This window comes from Equus caballus, chromosome 8 (genome assembly GCF_041296265.1).
Source record: "Equus caballus isolate H_3958 breed thoroughbred chromosome 8, TB-T2T, whole genome shotgun sequence".
Taxonomy (NCBI): domain Eukaryota; kingdom Metazoa; phylum Chordata; class Mammalia; order Perissodactyla; family Equidae; genus Equus; species Equus caballus.
The window spans coordinates 70,010,851-70,029,874 of NC_091691.1; the positions used below are offsets into that span (position 1 = coordinate 70,010,851).

The following is a 19,024-nucleotide window of genomic DNA, read 5'->3' on the forward strand; positions in this document are numbered from 1 at the left end:
TAGTTTAATAGAATAAATTATTTAGTAGAACCTATTAATGATCTTTCCCCCTTATCACGATTATGTAATTTACTGTTTTCAGAATATAATACTGAGTTCCTAGAGATACTTTCAGTTGATTTTATGTTAGGGCTTTTCTTGGGAAGTTGGTATTCTTTGTAATATCTGTACTTGATTAGGTCTCTTCGCATAAAGAAAGTATTCTTTTTTTCATAGTGCTAATGATTAAGGTTATAAGTGATGTAATATCTGTACTTGATTAGGTCTCTTCGCATAAAGAAAGTATTATTTTTTTCATAGTGCTAATGATTAAGGTTATAAGTGAGGTACCTTGATAATCTTCAACTTTTCATCTTCCAACCAGTTCATGTATGAACTGCTGTTATTATGATATGAACAGTACATGCAATGCAATATTAGATTAGGTACAGCAGTTTAGAAATGTGATTCAGCTACCCACAATCATGTAACCCACATCTAAGTAAATGTATGGACAAAGTGCATACAGGGTTTGGTCTTTATGTATGTCTGTTATATTTACATTTTATCCACAATATAAAACAAGCACTTGAGACTTGACCATATAGTAATGAGTACAGTAAAAATAATTTCATGTTCTCAAAAAATATGAGTACTCCATTTATGTATTTTGTCTGTAATAATGTACTTTAATGACAAGAAACAAAACAAAAAACTTCTGTTTTTTAAATGTCTGCATTTTAGAGGAAGGAAAACAGTGATCAAAAGTGTTAATGGAGAAATTTTTTGCTTTGAAAATGAAAAAACAGAATCCTGGCTGTCTGATTTAAGTTGGACAGAGGAGTCTCATTTTGTTTTATTTCCTTCCTCATATGTTTTCTAAATGACGATAGTAAACATCAGAATTATTATGACAGGTGCTGAAATTATTCAAGGCTATGAAACTTGTTCAGTGATACCATTGACATCATAAAAATACCTCTTAGCTACAGGTTTTTGTATAAATAATATCTGTAACCTTTATAAACGTAGCTTATTTGATTTGATTCTGTGTTGCCATTCTTTTGTGTCATAAAAGAAGGATTTGGGAATCTCTGATAAATTTATTCCTAATGATACATGGTAGAGACTTTTTTATCAGTGACTTTGGTTTGCTTATTGTTGTCTAAGACTGTCAGAACTTTTAGATTTGTCTAGAAATCAATGGTAGCAAGTAGACTAAATTAGTTTTTGCAGTGTAAGATTGAGCCCTAAAAGAATATTGATTTATGTTCTGTAAATCTATTGTCTGTCTTTATGGCTATAGTTTCTGCCAGAAAAATAGAAAGTAGCATACTTTTAAGACTAGATTAATCTCTGAGAAGTTTAACTGAATGAAAGTTTATGAGGCAAATATCACTCTTCCTGAATAAGATTTACATGTAAAGTTTCAAAGTAAAATTGAAGATTTGTGGCTAAGGCTTCATTAATCAGGAAAATAGAAGAAACTCCTCTGCTTCCTAAGAATTAAATATATAGGCATTTGTGCAAACTAACATACACACCACTCCTTTTTTAATCTCAGTAGTTCAAGTGAATTCTTATATACAACTACATTTTGTTTTGAATTATAAATTACTGCATAGCTTGTATTTAATTTGATGCAGATAGGACTCATCATATGTTTATTGAAGAATTATACTTTGTAGTAATAGAAATCTATGAACGAGCCATAGTGCATCATGCAGATAGATTAGCTGACGAGTAATGGTCTTCTCATCAAGTATTTATTAATTTAGTGCAGTTCTAGTTTAGGCTCAGGGAAGTGTTAAATGAAGGGGTTACATTATGGCCTTTATAAAACTTGAGGGAATTTAGAGGAACAAGATATGGGGTAGTTGAATAAACACAACCCTGTATAATCATGCTGGAAAAAAATAGTCTTGTATGTGGTAGTACCAAGTACTTTTATTGGCCGATTCCTATAAATGTTTCAAGAGAGAAATTTTGAACATTCATATAGGCTCTGTGACTATGAAAGTTTTCTGTTTGGTGACAGAACAGACTGAGTTTTGTTTTTTTTTAAGATTTTTTTATTTTGTTCCTTTTTCTCCCCAAAGTCGCCTGGTACATAGTTGTATATTCTTTGTTATGGGTCCTTCTAGTTGTGGCATGTGGGGTACTGCCTCAGCATGGTTTCATGAGCGGTGTCATGTCCGCGCCCAGGATTCGAACCAAGGAAACTCTGGGCTGCGTGCAGCGGAACGCGCGAACTTAACCACTCGACCACGGGGCCAGCCCCTAGACTGAGTTTTTTTGTTTATCTTTCAAATGAAAGAGAAAAAAGGGAAGCAGTATATGGCTTTGTTATTTTTTTATGCTTAGATTTCCTAAGAAAGCTTACATGTATCTGGCCCAAGCATCACTTATTGTATAGCTACTTTTTTTGTAAAATCCATTTATCTTGTAACTCTCCTTTTAAAGTTTCTTGACATGAGTAGGGTTTGATACCTAAAGCCTATAAATTTCTACATATAGGAGTTATTATTAAACACATATTGAAAAATGGTAGCAGCATTTAATTTATGTGGTCCTTTAGTTGGACCTAGTTGAAAGGCCCCTGGAAGAAATAATTTTAGAGAGAACAGTTATGTTAATACCTGGTTTTCATTTCAGTTGGTCAAGTTAAATTAATCAGATAGGTTTTTATTCTTTGAGTTTTTATTATGAAGTAAAATAATTTTATTTAGCATCATCTTGATGAATTCCAGTCTTTAGTGGTTTTCTCAACAGAAATTACTCTGCAATTAACTATTTTAAAATAACTTTAGTTTTTAAGTAACTTATATCATTTTTTCTTATTACAAAGATAATATGCGTCTTCCATAGTGGTAGATGATTGTTAAAGGACGAAGACTATAACAATGACCTCTAACCCTCTGCTCAGAAATAAACATCATTAATATTTTAGTTGATATGCTTCCAGTAAATTAATAAATGTGTGTATGTATGAATGTATGTCTTTATTTTTAAATTGTGATCCTATTGTGTGTGTTTAGTTGATTCCTACTTTTGCACTTAATGGTGTCGCAAGATCGTTTGATAATTCTGCAACATGATTTGTAAAGACTGCTGGGCTTTACATAATGTGTCTAGCTTATTTCACTTAACCTCGTACCCTCAGGGTCCATCCATGTTGTTGCAAATGGGACTATTTTGTCTTTTTTTTAATGGTTGAGTAGTATTCCATATATATATGCACCACATCTTCTTTATCCATTCATCCATAGCAGGGTACTTAGCTTGCTCCCATGGCCTGGCTATTGTGAATAATGCTGCAGTGAACTTAGGGGTGCATAAATCTGTTTGGATTGTTGATTTCAAGTCCTTTGGATAAATGCCCATTAGTGGGATAGCTGGATTGTATGGAAGTTCTATTTTTATTTTTTTGAGAAATCTCCATACTGTTTTCCATAGCGGCTGTGCCACTTGGCATTCCCACCAGCAGTATATGAGAATTCCCTTTTCTTCACATCCTCTTTAACATTCATTATGTTTTGTCTTGGTAATTATAGCCATTCTGACACATATAAGGTGATATCTCATGATAGTTTTGATTTTTGTTTCCCTAATAATTAGTGATGTTGAACATCTTTTCATATGTCTGTTGGCTATCTGTATGTCTTCTTTGGAGAAATGTCTATTTCCTCTACCCATTTTTTGATCTGGTTTTTGTTGTTATTGAGTTGTATGAGTTCTTTATATATTTTGGAGATTAACCCCTTGTTGGATATATGATTTGTAAATGTGTTCTCCTAGTTGGTGGGTTGTCTTTTTTTTTGTTCATGATTTCCTTTGCCTTGCAGGAGCTCTTTAGTCTGATGTAGTCCCATTTGTTAATTTCTTTTATTTCTCTTGTTTGAGTAGACAGGGTGTTTGAAAAGATGCTAAGACCAATGTCAAAGAGTGTACTGCCAGTATTTTTTTCTGGGAGTTTTATGGTTTCTGGTTTTACATTCAAGTCTTTAATCCATTTTGAGTTAATTTTTGTGTATGCTGCAAGATAATGGTCTACTTTCATTCTTTTGCATGTGGCTGCCCACGTGCAAGTTTTCCCAGCACCATTTATTGAAGAGACTTTCCTTTCTCTATTGTATGTTCTTGGCTCCTTTGTTGAAGATTAACTGAATGTAGATGTGTGGTTTTATTGCTGGGCTTTCACTTCTGTCCCATTGATCTGTGTGTCTGTTTTTGTACCAGTACCATGCTGTTTTGATTACTATAGCTTTGTAGTATAATTTGAAGTCTGGGCTTGTTATGCCTCCAACTTTGTTCTTTTTTTCTCAGGATTGCTTTGGCTATTCGAGGTCTTTTGTTGTTCCATATAAATTTTAGGATTCTTGCTTCTATTTCTGTGAAGAATGTCATTGGGATTCTGACTGGGATTGGATTGAATCTGTAGATTGCTTTAGGTAATATGGACATTTTAACTATGTTTGTTCTTCCAATCCATGAGCATGAAATATCTTTCCATTTCTTTATATCATCTTCAATTTCTTTCGATAATGTCTTATAGTTTTCAGTGTATCAGCCTTTTACCTCCTTGGTTAAATTTATTCCTAGATATTTTATTCTTTTTGTTGTGATTGTAAATGGGATTGTGTTCTTGACTTCTCTTTCTTCTAGTTCGTTATTAGTGTATAGAAATCAACTTATTTTTCTAAGTTAATTTTGTACACTGAAACTTTGCTGTAGTTGTTGATTATTTCTAATAGGTTTCTGATGGATTCTTTAGGGTTTTCTCTTTTTAGAATCATGTCATCCACAAACATCGAGAGTTCCATTTCTTCCTTTCCAATTTGGATTCCTTTTATTACTTTTTCTTGCCTAATGGCTCTGGCCAAAACTTCCAATTCTGTGTTGAATAGGAGTGGCGAGAGTGAGCACCCTTGTCTTGTTCCTGTTCTCAGAGGGATGACTTTTAGTTTTTCCACCATTAAGTATGATGTTGGCTGTGGGTTTGTCATATATGGCCTTTATTATGTTGAGGTACTTTCCTTCTATACCTGTTTTATTGAGAGTTTTTGGCATAAATGGATGTTGGATCTTGTCAAATGCTCTCTCTGTATCTATTGAGATGATCATGTGATTGTTATTCCTTATTTTGTTAATGTGGTGTCTCACATTGATTTGCAGATGTTGAGCCATCCCTGTGTCCCTGGGATAAATCACACTTGATCATGATGTATGATCCTTTTAATGTATTGCTGTATTTTGTTTGCCAATATTTTGTTGAGGATTTTTGCATCTGTGTTCATCAGCGATATTATCCTCTAATTTTCCTTGTTTGTGCTGTCCTTGCCTGGTTTTGTTATCAGGGTAATATTGGCCTCATAGAATGAGTTAGGAACCCTTCTGTCTTCATCAATTTTTTGGAATAGTTTCAGAAGGATAAGTATTAAATCTTCTTTGAATGTTTGGAATTCTCCAGAGAAGCCACCTAGTCCTTGACTTTTATTTTTTGGGAGGTTTTTGATCTCTTTACTTGTGATTGGTCTATTCAGATTCTCTATTTCTTCTTGATTCAGTTTGGGGAGGTTGTGTGAGTCTAAAACTTTATCCATTTCTTGTAGGTTATCCAATTTGTTGGCATGTAGTTTTTCATAGTATTCTCTTTAATCCTTTGTATTTCTACAATATCTGTTGTAATTTCTCCTCTTTCGTTTCTTATTTTATTTATTTGAGCCTTCTCTCTTTTTTTCTTTGTTATTCTGGCTAAGGGTTTGTCAATTTTGTTTATTTTCTCAACTGGATCTTAATTTCATTGATCCTTTGTACTCTTTTTTAGTCTCTATTTCATTTATTTCCACTCTAATTTTTATTATTTCTCTCCTTCTGCTGACTTTAGGCTTTGTTTGTTTTTCTTTTTCTAGTTCTGTTTGGTGTAGTTTAAGATTGCTTATTTGATATTTTTCTTGTTTGTTGAGGTGGGCCTGTATTGTTATAAATTTCCCTCTTTCACCACTTTTGCTCCATCCCACAAGAGTCGGTATGTTGTATTTTCATTTTCATTTCTCTCCAGGTATTTTTTAATTTCTCCTTTGATTTCTTCACTGATCCAGCCGTTCTTCAGTAGCATGTTGTTTACTCTCCACTATTTGTGACTTTCCCAGGTTTTTTCTTGTAGTTGATTTCTAGTTTCAAAGCATTATGGTTGGAAAAGAAGCTTGATATGATTTTAGTCTTCTTAAATTTATTGAGGCATGCCTTGTTTCCCTAGATTTGGCCTATCTTTGCGAACGTTACGTGTGCACTTGAGAAGAATGTGTATTCTGCTGTTTTTGTATGGAATGCTCTCTATATATCTATTAAGTCCATCTGATCAAGTGTATCATTTAAATCCACTGTTGTTGACTTTCTGTCTGGAGGTCTATCCATTGATGTAAGTAGGGTGTTGAGGTCCCCTACTGTTACTATGTTGGTGTTAATTTCTCCCTTTAAATCTGTTAAAAGTTCCTTTATATACTTTTGTGCTCCTGTGTTAGGTGCATATATGTTGATAAGTGCTATGTCCTCTTGGGGGAAAGTCTCCTTTATCATTATATACTGCTCCTTTTTGTCTCTCATTGTCTTTTTTATCTTGAAGTCTGCTTTGTATGACATAAGTACGGCAATGCCTACTTACTTTTGTTTTGCTATTTGCTCAGAATATCGTCTTCCATCCCTTCACTCTATGCCTATGTTTGTCTTTTGAGCTGAGATGTGTTTCTTGGAGGAAGGGTTTTGTTTTCTAATCTATCCAACTACTGTGTGCCTTTTGATTGAAGAATTCAATCCATTTACCTTTAGAGTGATTATTGTGTGTGAGGGCTTAATGCTGCCATCTTATCTCTTGTTTTCCAGTTGTTCTATATTTCCATTGTTTCTCTTCCTTTGTATTTCTGACTGCCATTTCATTTTGGTGATTTTCTGAGGAGGTTTTCTCTGTTTTTGTGAATTCTGGCTCTGCTCTGATTTTTTTGTTTAGTCGTTACCTTGGGTATAAAAGATCTCATCAATGAGATAGTCCATTTTCTGATAGTGTCTTATCTCCATTAGCCTAAGTAGGTTCAATCCCCCTCCTCTTCCCCTTGAGTTATTGTTGTCACAAATTATTCTGTTTTGTGTTATGAGTTTGTGACTAAGGTAAAGTGTTTATAGTTACTCTTGATGATTTCTTTCCCTTTATGTTTCAAGTTATAATTAAGTATTTGCTACCCCTCTTCTGAAAGAGAGCTGAAGTTTGCTGATTTTGCCTGTCTGTTTATCTCCTTGCTCAAAGCTTTGTAGACCTGTGCTTTTTTGTTTCAGATATGAGAGCATCCTAATCATTTCTTTTATGGGAGGTCTGTTGGCAATGAACTTCCTCAGCTTTTGTTTATATGGGAAAGCTTTTATTTCTCCACTGTATCTAAAGAATAGTTTTTCTTGGGTAAAAGTTTTTGTCTTTCAGTATTTTGAAAATATCATTCCATTGTTTCCTAGCCTGTAAGGTTTCTGCCAAGAAATCTGTTGGAATTCTGATATGGGTTCCTTTGTAGGTTATTTTCTTCTGCCTTGCCGCCCTTAATATTTTTTCTTTGTCTTTGACTTTTGCCAGTTTTACTATTACATGCCTTGGATAAAGTCTTTTAGCATTGATATAATTAAAAGTTCTATTGTCTTGATGTATTTGTAAGTCTGGTTCCTTCCTGAAGTTTGGGAAGTTCTCAGCTATTATTTCTTGGGACAAACTCTCTACTCCTTTCTCCCTCTGTTTTCCCTCTGGAATACCTATAATCCTTAGGTTGCTTTTCCTAATTGAGTTACATATTTCTCTAGGAATTCCTTCATTTTTTAAAAATCTTTGTTCTCTCTGCTTCTCCAACTGAAGCATTTCTATATTTCTATCCTCTAAATCGCTAATTCTTTCCTCCATACTGTCAGCTCTGTTATTTTAAGGATTCTAGATTTGTGCGTGTGTGTGTGTGTGTGTGTGTGTGTGTGTGTGTGTGTAAGTGGCCGTGTGCTAACATCTCTTGCCAATCCTCGTCTTTTCACTTGAGGAAGATTGTCACTGAGCTAACATCGGTGTCAATCTTCCTCTATTTTATGTGAGATGCCACCATAGCATGGCTTGACAAGTGGGGCTAGGTCCATGCCCAGGATCTGAATCTGTGAACCCTGGGCCACTAAAGTAGAGTACATGAACTTAACCACTATGCTACTGGGCCAGCCCCAATTCTGAATTATTTTTTACCTCATTAATTGTGTTCTTTATATCCAGAATTTCCACTTGGGTTTTTAAAAATAATTTCAGTCTCTTTGGTGAGGTATTCCTTCTTCTCATTAATTTTATTCCTGAGCTCATTGAACTGTCTTTCTGAGCTTTCTCGTAACTCGTTGAGTTTCTTTATGAGAGCAATTTTGAATTCTCTGTCATTTGGATTGTAAATTTCTATGACTTCAGTGATGGTTTCTGGAGATTTGTCATTTTCCTTTTGCTTTGAATTGTTGCTGTAGTTTTTTCATGGTGTTTGGTGAACTAATTTTTTGCCATGGCATTTGTGGTAGTATCAGGTCTCAGATTTCACCTGCTGCCACTGGGGGGAAGCAGGAACTGTGTTTCTGATCCCTCCCTGTCTCCTGGAAGTTGTGAGGGTATGGTGGGTGCTCTGCTTGGCTAGGAAAATGTTCACACATGGGCTCAGGGCTGCTGCAAGTCTGACGTGTGTTCCCTCTTGTGGGGCCACAGCAGTACTATGGGTTTCTTGTGCTGGCCGGGAAAGCGTTTGCTGCATGTGTATATCTGCCACCACGTTTTCTTATGGTCATGCTGGCCCCTGTGATTGATGAGGGGGGCTTCTTTGTGGGATTCGAGCCTGGGCCACTGGTTGGGACCACACTGGCAAGGTGGGCTCTCCCACCAGCTGGTAAAGTGTTTGCTTATGGGCCCTGGGTGGCCGCTGCCCCTTCTCACAATCACACCTAGGTGTGTTCCCATTTTCAGCACTGCAGCAGTACTATGGATACTCCTGCCAGCTAGGAAACATTCAGGCACACACTCAGGGCTGCCAGGGAAGGGTAAGGGATTTCTCACCTATCTCTACCACTTCCCAGGGAGCCAGTCCATCCACCTTCATATGTGTAGCTACGTGGGTCTCTTAGGCATCCTTTTCTGCTGTGTGGGTATCCTCCATTGGTTAATGACTGTCCATTTAGTTGTAGCTCAAAGGGAGGGAGAGAAAGGGAACAGCTCGCTCCACCACGTTGCTGACATCACTCCATAATTTTTGTTTTTTAAATTAAGCAAGCAGTGCTTTCGTTTTTACTTTCTTTTTTTTTGCTAGGAAAGGTTTGCTTTGATGTAACATCTGTTACCAGTCTTCCTCTCTTTCCTTCTAGTTCATCTGTGTGAGCCACCCCCACAGGATAGCTACTGACAGACAAGTGGTGTGGTTCCACATCCAGGAACTGAACCTGGGCTGCCAAAGTGGAGTACGCCAAACTTTAACCACTAGGCCATGAGGGCTGGCTCTTGAGTTGTTTTTAGATGGGTTATTTGATTTGCTCATATGCTGTATTTTGAAGTTAACAGACATAATTATAAGTTATATTTGGATGCTTAAAATTAGGATCAAAGTTTGGTATATATCTTTGAATTGTTTTTATCCATTGTAGTGTATTTTATGTGTTCATTTTGTTTTCACAGCTAGATATTAAACTCCTTAAACAATCATACTATCTTTTAATAAACAAATAAAACTAACCCACCTTGTGTAGCACCTGTGAACTTGGGCCATGTATCTAGTATTGTTTTTTAAATACAGTGACATGTCTTTTGTTAAGATAAAATGGGTATGTGAATATGGAAGAAACTGGCCAAGGAAAATTTGTAGAGTGGAAGACAGTGCTCTATAGTTTCCCTTTGAGTCTGTCTATCTGCCCCTGTGTCGTTGTCTCCCTGACCCCTACCGTGCCTCGCCTCCTCAAGCAGACTTGAAATAGATAAGCATTGTTGTTCAGTCCTTCTCAGTCTCTCCCCCTTCAGGCTTTAAGTGTAGTGTCTACTATAAGGAAAAATCTAGATCATGATGAAACTCAAGAAAGATGATTCCCAGTAAGCATTTTATGTACGTATAGATCTTTCTACTCTCCACCTTGAAGAGGACTTGATTTATTTAGCTAAATATTTACTGAGGCCTACCATTCTGGTCTCTGTTTAATGCATGAGCACATTAAGCTCACTTATGTGCTGACAAACCGTTTCCTCTGTCTGCAAGATTTCATCTTGTTTGTTTGACTGATTCCTTATCCTTCAAGCCTCTGCTTAAATGTGACCTGCCTGAGAGGCCTTCTCAAGACCCCCCCCCACCCCCCCAGTATTTTCTGTCACAGCATCCTGTTCATTACCTTCATATTACTGTTTCAATTTGCGGTTACACGTATAGGCATTTGCCATATGAATGGCTCACCTGTTCCTGCCTTTAAAGTTCTGTGAGGGCAGGGAACTTACTTCTTTTGTTCAACATTCTATGCTTATTTCCAGAGCAGAAGACCTGATGGAAGTTTGTAACTTCTAACAGCTATCAAGTAATATGTATTTCCCTTGAAAGTATGTAAATACTAGGGAAAAGTGACTAGGGAAAAGTCTCCAGCTTTCTTTTGAGTATCACTCCCTCCCCTCCCCCCATCAACTCTGTAAAGTTCTTGAACAGAATTCCAAAGTAAACAAACATTTGTTTTCCATTCTATATCACCCTTCCTTGTTAGAAGCACTTTCAATAAATGTAAATATTCATTGAGTGAATAAATGTTGAATTCTATCAACCATTCATAGCTCTAGCACTCATGAATAAGGAGTGATGAACTGTAAGTTGTGGTGATCATGGCAGTCTGTCTTTTCCCAGGCATCACCATCCAGGTTGACATGCATTTCCCCTGCTATTCTTAGTCTATATACAATGCAGTGAGTTGGCCCACTTTTAGGTCTGTCCTTGGTACTTGTATTGAACACCTACTAATCTGAGACATCTTTCCCAAGCGCATATTTCTGTCTTCCCATTAAATCTGATAATATATGATTAGTACTCCAAGTAGTTTCCTGGGCATGTTGTTATGTGGTCTCACAGATTCTTTTATTTAAATAGCTTTTAAAATCCATTGCTGTTTAATTCTTGAAGAAGCCATAGCTCAATAATTATGCTATTATTTGTGTGACAGTGGCCTTCTCTTCCAAGCTCTATATGACTTCTTGTGAATTCTGTATTAACTTGTGCTCCTTAAAAAGAGAGAATGACTCTTTTATCGATTTCTTGACCCGTCTGCTTTCTAAGATGGGCACCCTAGTGAGGATTATTTCTTTGCAAGCAATTTGAAACAGATTGTACTAGTTTTACCCTGCTGTTTAACAGAATGCAGATTTTCTCTTTTGAAAGATCTAGGTCACTGACATTTCAGACCCAAAATGAAATATAAATTGTTAAAGTTGAATTTTGGTCTTCAGTATCTATAGAAGGTCCCAGACTGGAGATAACTAGAGCTGCTCGGGACTGGTAAAAACCACCCATGTCTGTCTGCATTGCTATCAGCATCTATGAGAGATGAAGTGACATAGATCATGGGTTAATTGTAATAGTTGCTTACAATTTGAATAGTGCTTTGTAGTTTTATAAAATTTTACAAAATTTTTAGTGAGAAATTTTCATCTAATATTTAATTATTTCATCTGCATTGAGTCTTAAAAGTAAAAGACCTTCTGGTTTGAAGAACTGAAAAGGGTGGCTGGAGTGTAGCTTGTCAGTTGGAGAGTTGTAGGGGATTATTTTGGAGATGAAGGCAGGGGCCAGTCGTTTAATAATTGTGATAACCAATTCTAGACTTTCCCTGCTGCCTAAAGTCTAGCCAAGAGTTCATTTTACCATTTCCAGATTCTCTCCCTCTGCTCTTTTGCAATTGAGCAATCAATTATATTGTATGCTTGGACTTTCCACTACGTAAGTGTTATGCTAGCTGGTCTCCAAAGATGACCCTCAATGAAACATGCCTCCTGACACTTACACCTTTCCACATTGGATCTGTACTAACCCTGTGACTCATTTTGACCAATATGATACAGCTGAAATGGTGCTATGCCTGTTCCTGGCCTGAACCTTAAGACAGCTTGATAGGTTCTGTTTTTGTGCTTTGGGGAATAATGAGCTACCGTCTAAAAGTCTGGCTACCCTGTTGGAGTGACTGTTGAAAGACCACCTAGAGAGGGAGCAGCACCGAGAGTACACGCAGGAAGAGAGAGACCGCACCACCTTAGTTTCCCAGCTGAGCCCACCCTTTCCCACAGAGGTGTTGGAAATATGAGTGAAGCTATCTTGGACATTCCAGCTCCAGCCCCCAAATGATAGCAGTCTCATGAAAGACTGTTAGACCAATAGAAAAAAAAAAATGTCCAGATTCCCCTCAAGAAGGTGACTTCTTGACTTCTCTGAGAATCATGCGAGATAAAAAAAAAGAATGTTGTTTTAAGGCACTAAGTTTTAGAGTGCTCTGTTTCATAGTAATAGATAAGTAGCACAAGTGGCTAGGGGACATTTTGAGTGGTAACTTTCCAGTTCTGCAGGAATTATAAAACTAATTCGAGAAATACTTAGAAATTCTGCTCTCAATCAGAGAGTCTGGTGCAGGAGACAGGCTTGTAAATAGACAGTCATAGCATAAGTGTAGTTGCTTGTGCATTCAGCAGTTATAGTGATTTTTTGCTATCGGTATATAGATTTTCCCTGTTTTTCATTATAGTATTTTATAATGTGTGTGTACTATAGTTTACTTAACAGTACCCATTACTGATGGACATTTACATTCTTGTATGTGTAAATTTTCTATATTGCAAATAATGATACACAAATGTGAATGTATCTAGGATAATTTAAACTTGTCCTCCAAAGTGGCTTTACCACTTTATGGTGCTACCATCCTGACCATGCATTCTTTGATAGCTATTGGTAAGGTTGAGAATCGCCATCTTTAGTATTCAAGTAGGGAAGCTACGAGGATGCTATATAAGAAGTAAAACATATTAGCAACAGATCTGAGTTCTGGAGCTAGTGAGAAAGACTTTAGAAAATTTCTGATTTGTCCAATGATTTAATAAGGAAAAGAAGAAGCCCCGCCACATCCTCCCACGTCTAAGCTTAATTGGCTATTGGCTGATTCTTTCCTCGAGGGAATCAACTACTGTATCATAAGTATGAAACTAGTGTTTGGTAAATTACAGAAATTAGTTGAACTTAAATCTCTTAGTAAGAGTGCATCAATAGACAGGATAACAAAGACTGGTGGAAGGAACATAGACTTTAGAATCTTATAGATCTGGCTTTAAATCCTAGCTCTGCCACTTCACTGTGGTTGTTGATAGTTCTGACCCCAACTTGTGGATGATTATCTACTTCATAGTGTGGTCAGGTTTTAAAAAGTGCCAAAAATTTGATGTGTAAATAAATGTTATTTTTCTCTTCCTTCTTGCTGTATATATCTAGGAAGTGAATATAAGCTTTTGTTACAAATTTTGTACTGTTACTTTGTTCATAAAAGCAAAGGATGTAATATGACCCCTTTTATTTTCATTAATTTTAAAAACCGGTTTGGAACATGTTGCAAAGTGACAGAGAATATAATTCTTTAAAGACTGCACGAAATAATGCTACCTGTCCTATTTTGCATCCATTATCTTATTTGAATTTGGGGAGGAGGAATAGAAATTAATACTTCCATGTTGTAGATGTGGGTTAAAAAATGACAGAGTTTGAAAATGGAGTGCAAGGTTTCGAACCCAGGTCTTCTGGCTCCCGGGCTAGCACTCCTTCATTGAGGTCACATTGCCTGATGTTCTTTTGGTTCCCTTGTGACTAATTCTTGGTCTCTTTCCATGTTGCAGCATATTTGTCTAAAATTCCACCAGAGCCAACAAAATGTTTATCCCTGCTTTATGTGAGTAGTTATATGCTAAGCACTTGTTGTTGCCTTATCAGTTTTTGCTTAGAGATTACCTCAGGTGAAAAGGAATTTGTTATTTGGAGGAAGGCTAAGCTGGTACTCTTTCCCTTTTTTTTTTTTTTGGTGAGGAATATTGGCTCTGAGCTAACATCTGTTGCCAATCTTCCTCTTTTTGCTTGAGGAGGATTGTGCCTGAGCTAACATCTGTGCCAGTCTTCCTCTGTTTTATATGTGGGATGCCACCACAGCGTGGCTTGGTGAATCACGCTGTGTAGGTCCACACCTGGGATCCAAACCCGTGAACCCCAAGCTGCCAAAGTGGAGCACACCGAACTTAACTTCTCTTCCCCTGGGCCAGCCCCTGATATTATTTTTATATTAGAATGATCCTGAAGCTTTTTGTATGAAGTTACTGTTTTCATTTCTATAATCATATGACCACATAGCTGTGATGAGAGTTGCTTAGTTGACGAAGATAAAGAGTATTGATGGTGAAGAGTTTTAGTTCTGTGAGAGAGATAATTAATTAGTGGGAGTGTTTGGCATCCTTGTAGAAAAGCCATTGTAGCATGTATAATGGAAAGGAAGACACTGATATAGACAAGCTACTATGTGAGGCTTTGATCCTCAGTTTTGCTTTATACTATGAATTTGTTCAGAAAGAAAGAGGGAGTTTTGATAGATGGATAATGCTGATGTTTAAAATTACGCTTTCTAAGACAAAATCTTGTTCCAATTTGAGGACCTTGGAAATTATCTTGAATTCTCTGGATTTGAAGTGTCATTGTATTATTTAATTAGTGAAGCCAACAGTAGATTGGTATGGAAGAGGACTCTACCAACTGCAACTCTAGAAATTCTTTTATAACTGTTAATTCTTTTATCACTGCTTCTTAAAATTAAAGCACACCAACACACCTATGCCCTTAAATCTTGGAGTATTAAATTATAGACTCCAGAGAAATACCTTACTGTATGTAACTCTTTATTTTTCATAATATTTTTTAGATTGAGAGGTGTGAAGAAAATAGAAAAAAGTAGTTTATGTCCCATTCGAGTAACTATTCTTACTATAATTCTCTCTCTTTGTCATAATCAAAATACAAGAAGTGCAGGACATGGAGATAGTTTCAGGAAAGAAGTCATCCTCTTTTAGCGTGTTTAGATGGCAGATTGTGGACTTTTTAAAAAAAATTTTTTTAATTGTTTTTCTCTAAAAAAGCATAATGATTATTCTCTAGCCAAGTCCATTTCTTATCCTGATAGTTGTGAATGGTTTCTGTTATGTACAGGAATGTATCAAATATGAAAGTGACATTACTAGTTTTTTTTCTCTTTTTTGTAGATTTAAAAAAAAATTTTATTTATTTATGTGTTTTTTTGCTGAGGAATATTAGACCTGAGCTAACATCCATGCCATCTTCCTCTATTTTATATGTGAGATGCCACCATAGCATGGCTGGCAAATTGTGTAGATCCGTGTCTGGGATCTGAACTTGTGAACCTGGGCTGCTGAAGTGGAGTGCGCTGAACTTAACCACTAGGCCACTAGGCTGTCCCCTAAAGATTTTATTTTTGTAGTGCAGTTTTAGGTTCATAGGAATATTAAGAGGAAGGTATGGGGATTTCCCATATATTTCCTGCCTCAACACATGCAAGGCTCTTCCCTTATCAACATCCCCCACTGCAGTGGTACATTGTTACAATAGATGAACCTACATTGGCACATCATAATCAACCAGAGTCCATAGTTTACCTCAGAGTTCACTCTTGGTGTTGTACAGTCTATGGACTCAGACAAATGTAAAATGACATTTATCCATCATTATAGTAGCATACAGAGTAGTTTCACTGCCCTAAAAGTCCTCTGTGTTCCACCTTTTCTTCCCTTCTTGCCCGCTCACCCCGGACAACCAATTATCTTTTTATTGTCTCCATGGTTTTACCTTTTCCAGAATATCATATAGTTGGAATCGTACAGTATGTGGCCTTTCAGATTGGCTTCTTTCAATTTAGAAATATGCACATAAGTTTCCTCCAAATCTTTTCCTGGATTGACAGCTCCTTTCTTTCTAGCGCTGAATAATATTCCATTGTCTGAACGTACATTTATCCATTCACCTACTAAAGGCTATCTTAGTTGCTTCCAAGTTTTAGCAATTATGAACAAAGCTGCTATAAACATCCATGTACAGGCTTTTGTGTAGACATAATATTTCACCTCCTTTGGGTAAATATCAAGGAGAACAATTTCTGGATTGTGTGGTAAGAGTATGTTGTTTTGTAAGAAACTGCCAAACTCTTCCAGAGTGGCTGCACCATTTGTATGCTGCAGCTTTGCTATAATTGCTTATTAGTTTCAGGAGGTTTTTGGTCCATTCTTTCGTAGTTTCTACATAGATGATGTCATCTGCAAATAAACACAGCTTGCTTTCTTTCTTCACTGTCTGTATACCTTTTATTTCCTTTTTCTTGTCTTCTTGTATTAGCTGGTGCTTCCACTATCATGTTGATGATCATTACCATTTGTTTGTCCTCCTTTCTGAGAGATCTATGTTAAAACTTTCTCCATTATGTTTGTTCTGCAGCTCACCAAAGCTCATCGACAAGGACACATGGTGAAAGTAGATTGGCTGGACAGATTGACATTTAGAGAAATAGAAATGATAAATGAGGTGGGTTGTATCCTTCCTTTTTGTTTCAAAATATTTTCTCCAGATTTCTAAATCAAGAATTTTTTAGAAGAATTGTTTATTGCCAGGTATCTCACAAATGTTGGAATGTTAAGGATAACCTGTAGTTGTGATTTCTATGCTAATAAGTCGAAAACTTGAGATATCCGCCTTTCTTATGTTTTAATGTTATAGCAAACCATGAAGTAGGTAGTGGATATTATAAGTGTATTAAGTATCATATAAGTGAAGCCTGTATTAAGCTTGATGCCTCACTTGTGCGTTCTCCCTCTCTTCGTATGGCTGCCTATGATCAAATTCAAGTCAGTCTTGGATAAATCTGTCAACACAATGCTACCTCTTCACTTCAAGTTACGTTAAATCATCGTTAACAGTTCCTCTCCCCAGTTAAGATACTGTGTGTCTTATGTACTACTTGTAGGACTCTGCACCCTTAATAAGGTTACATGGGTCAAGTAATGTATTTTTTTCTTGATCTTGTGTATTGGTTTGAATATGTTTAATTAAAAGATGGCTTCAGGGGCTGGCCCCGTGGCCGAGTGGTTAAGTTCGTGCGCTCCGTTGCAGGCAGCCCAGTGTTTCGTTGGTTCGAATCCTGGGCGTAGACATGGCACTGCTCATCAAACCACGCTGAGGCAGCGTCCCACATGCCACAACTAGAAGGATCCACAACGAAGAATATACATCTATGTACCGGGGGGCTTTGGGGAGAAAAAGGAAAAAGAATAAAATCTAAAAAAAAAAAAAAAAGAAAAAAGATGGCTTCAATGTACCTCTTTCCAGAAATTAGAACAAAAAATTTATTTCTTTTTTTGTATATTTGTATGAAAATACTAGCTGTTTAGCCTAACATTCTCTGTCGAGAGAGCAGAAATAAAAATTATATTCATAACATTAGGAGAGAGGAGTATTACTTTTTTGATATGTCTAGCTTATAATGATGACCACAAGGCACAATTCTCTTAATTTGTATTCTCTGAGCTGTTTTCAGCAGATGGAAAGAGAGAGAAATTTTTAATTTTACAATGAATTATAAAAGTTAAATTCTAGCATTGTTCATTTTTTACAAAAAATGAGTGGTGTTTCATAACATTTAAATTCAGTATGAATACGGGACATCTTTTCTAAATTTACTCATAATACACTTTCATATACTGAAACCAGAAGAAAAGTTTAATTTTTTAAATTTTTATGGTACATACCAAAAATAGTTTAACCAAAATGCTTAACTTATATAGAAAACGTAATGTTAGGGCTTCCTTGGCTCAGCCTTTCTTATCCTCCCTATCCCCACTCTTGAAAAGGTAAGAGACCATTAGCATTACCATAATAGACTATGAGATGCTTTCATAAAGCTGAACAATTTGTGACCTCTTTAGACCTTTATGGCTTTATACATATTGATTTAATAGCCATTTTAAAAACTGTTTTGGGTCAAGACTAATCACCCTTTTAGACTTCATTTTTATTATTAACATAGTATTTGCTTTTTTTTAAGGGAACGCATTTATACACACAGTCAATGTTTTCGTATGTTGGGGAAAAAGTAACTATTCCCCAGTATACTTGTAGTATATTGATAAAAATTTACAAATGACTGTTAGTCATTTTCCGGCCATTTATAAATTGTGAAAAACTTGTAAAAATTATATCTATCAAGCTCAAATGAACTCTTTCCTTTGTTACATACTTTTACTTTTTTTTTTTTTTTGTGATACTTAGATTAATTTCTGTAGTTAGTTATATCATTTAAGGGAGAACTGTTCTTTGCTTAAAATTGTTAGAAGTACAAAACATTAGGGCTGGCCCCATGGCCGAGTGGTTAAGTTCACGTGCTCCACTGCAGACGGCCCAGTGTTTCGTTGGTTCGAATCCTGGGCACGGACATGGCACTGCTCATTGGACCATGCTGAGGCAGCGTCCCACATGCCACAACTAGAAGGACCCACAACGAAGCATATACAACTATGTACTGGGGGGCTTTGGGGAGAAAAAGGAAAAAATAAAATCGTAAAAAAAAAAGAAAGAAGTACAAAACATCTTTATTTTTGGAATAAAATAGTTCTTATGCAAATATATACAAAATACTTTCATGATTTTATATCATAAAATGTAAACTACCGTATAAACCAAACATTTCATTAAGTTTGGAGAAGGAGTTATAAGTGAACAGTAGACACTACTGGATAAAATAGTAGTGCTGTGTATAATAAAATAGCAGTACTGTATAAAATAGTGCATTTATAATAATGAAATAAAAATTTGTTACATTTTAAGTTATAATTGATAGGTTTATGTATTACTAAATGGGGAATGACAGTATACAATGATTCTTTAAGAGAATGTTGAAGATGATCATTTTTCAT

At 36.1% G+C, this 19,024-nt stretch overlaps 1 protein-coding gene across 15 annotated transcripts in view; it reads left to right on the forward strand.

Annotated features, from left to right (window-relative positions):
* The window catches only part of PIK3C3 (phosphatidylinositol 3-kinase catalytic subunit type 3), a 152,057-nt gene that overhangs the window by 38,180 nt on the left and 94,853 nt on the right, over positions 1-19,024 (forward strand). For 12 of the 15 annotated variants that reach the window (XR_011441493.1, XR_011441491.1, XR_011441497.1 and 9 more), the window contains exon 5: positions 16,554-16,640. The exons of the other annotated variants lie outside the window; for them this stretch is intronic. Coding sequence is in view for 4 of the 12 variants with exons in the window: in XM_001497768.7 (XP_001497818.1) it covers positions 16,554-16,640 (87 nt within the window). In the remaining 8 variants the exon portion in view is untranslated. The remainder of the gene's footprint in view (positions 1-16,553; positions 16,641-19,024) is intronic. 15 annotated transcript variants of the gene reach the window in all.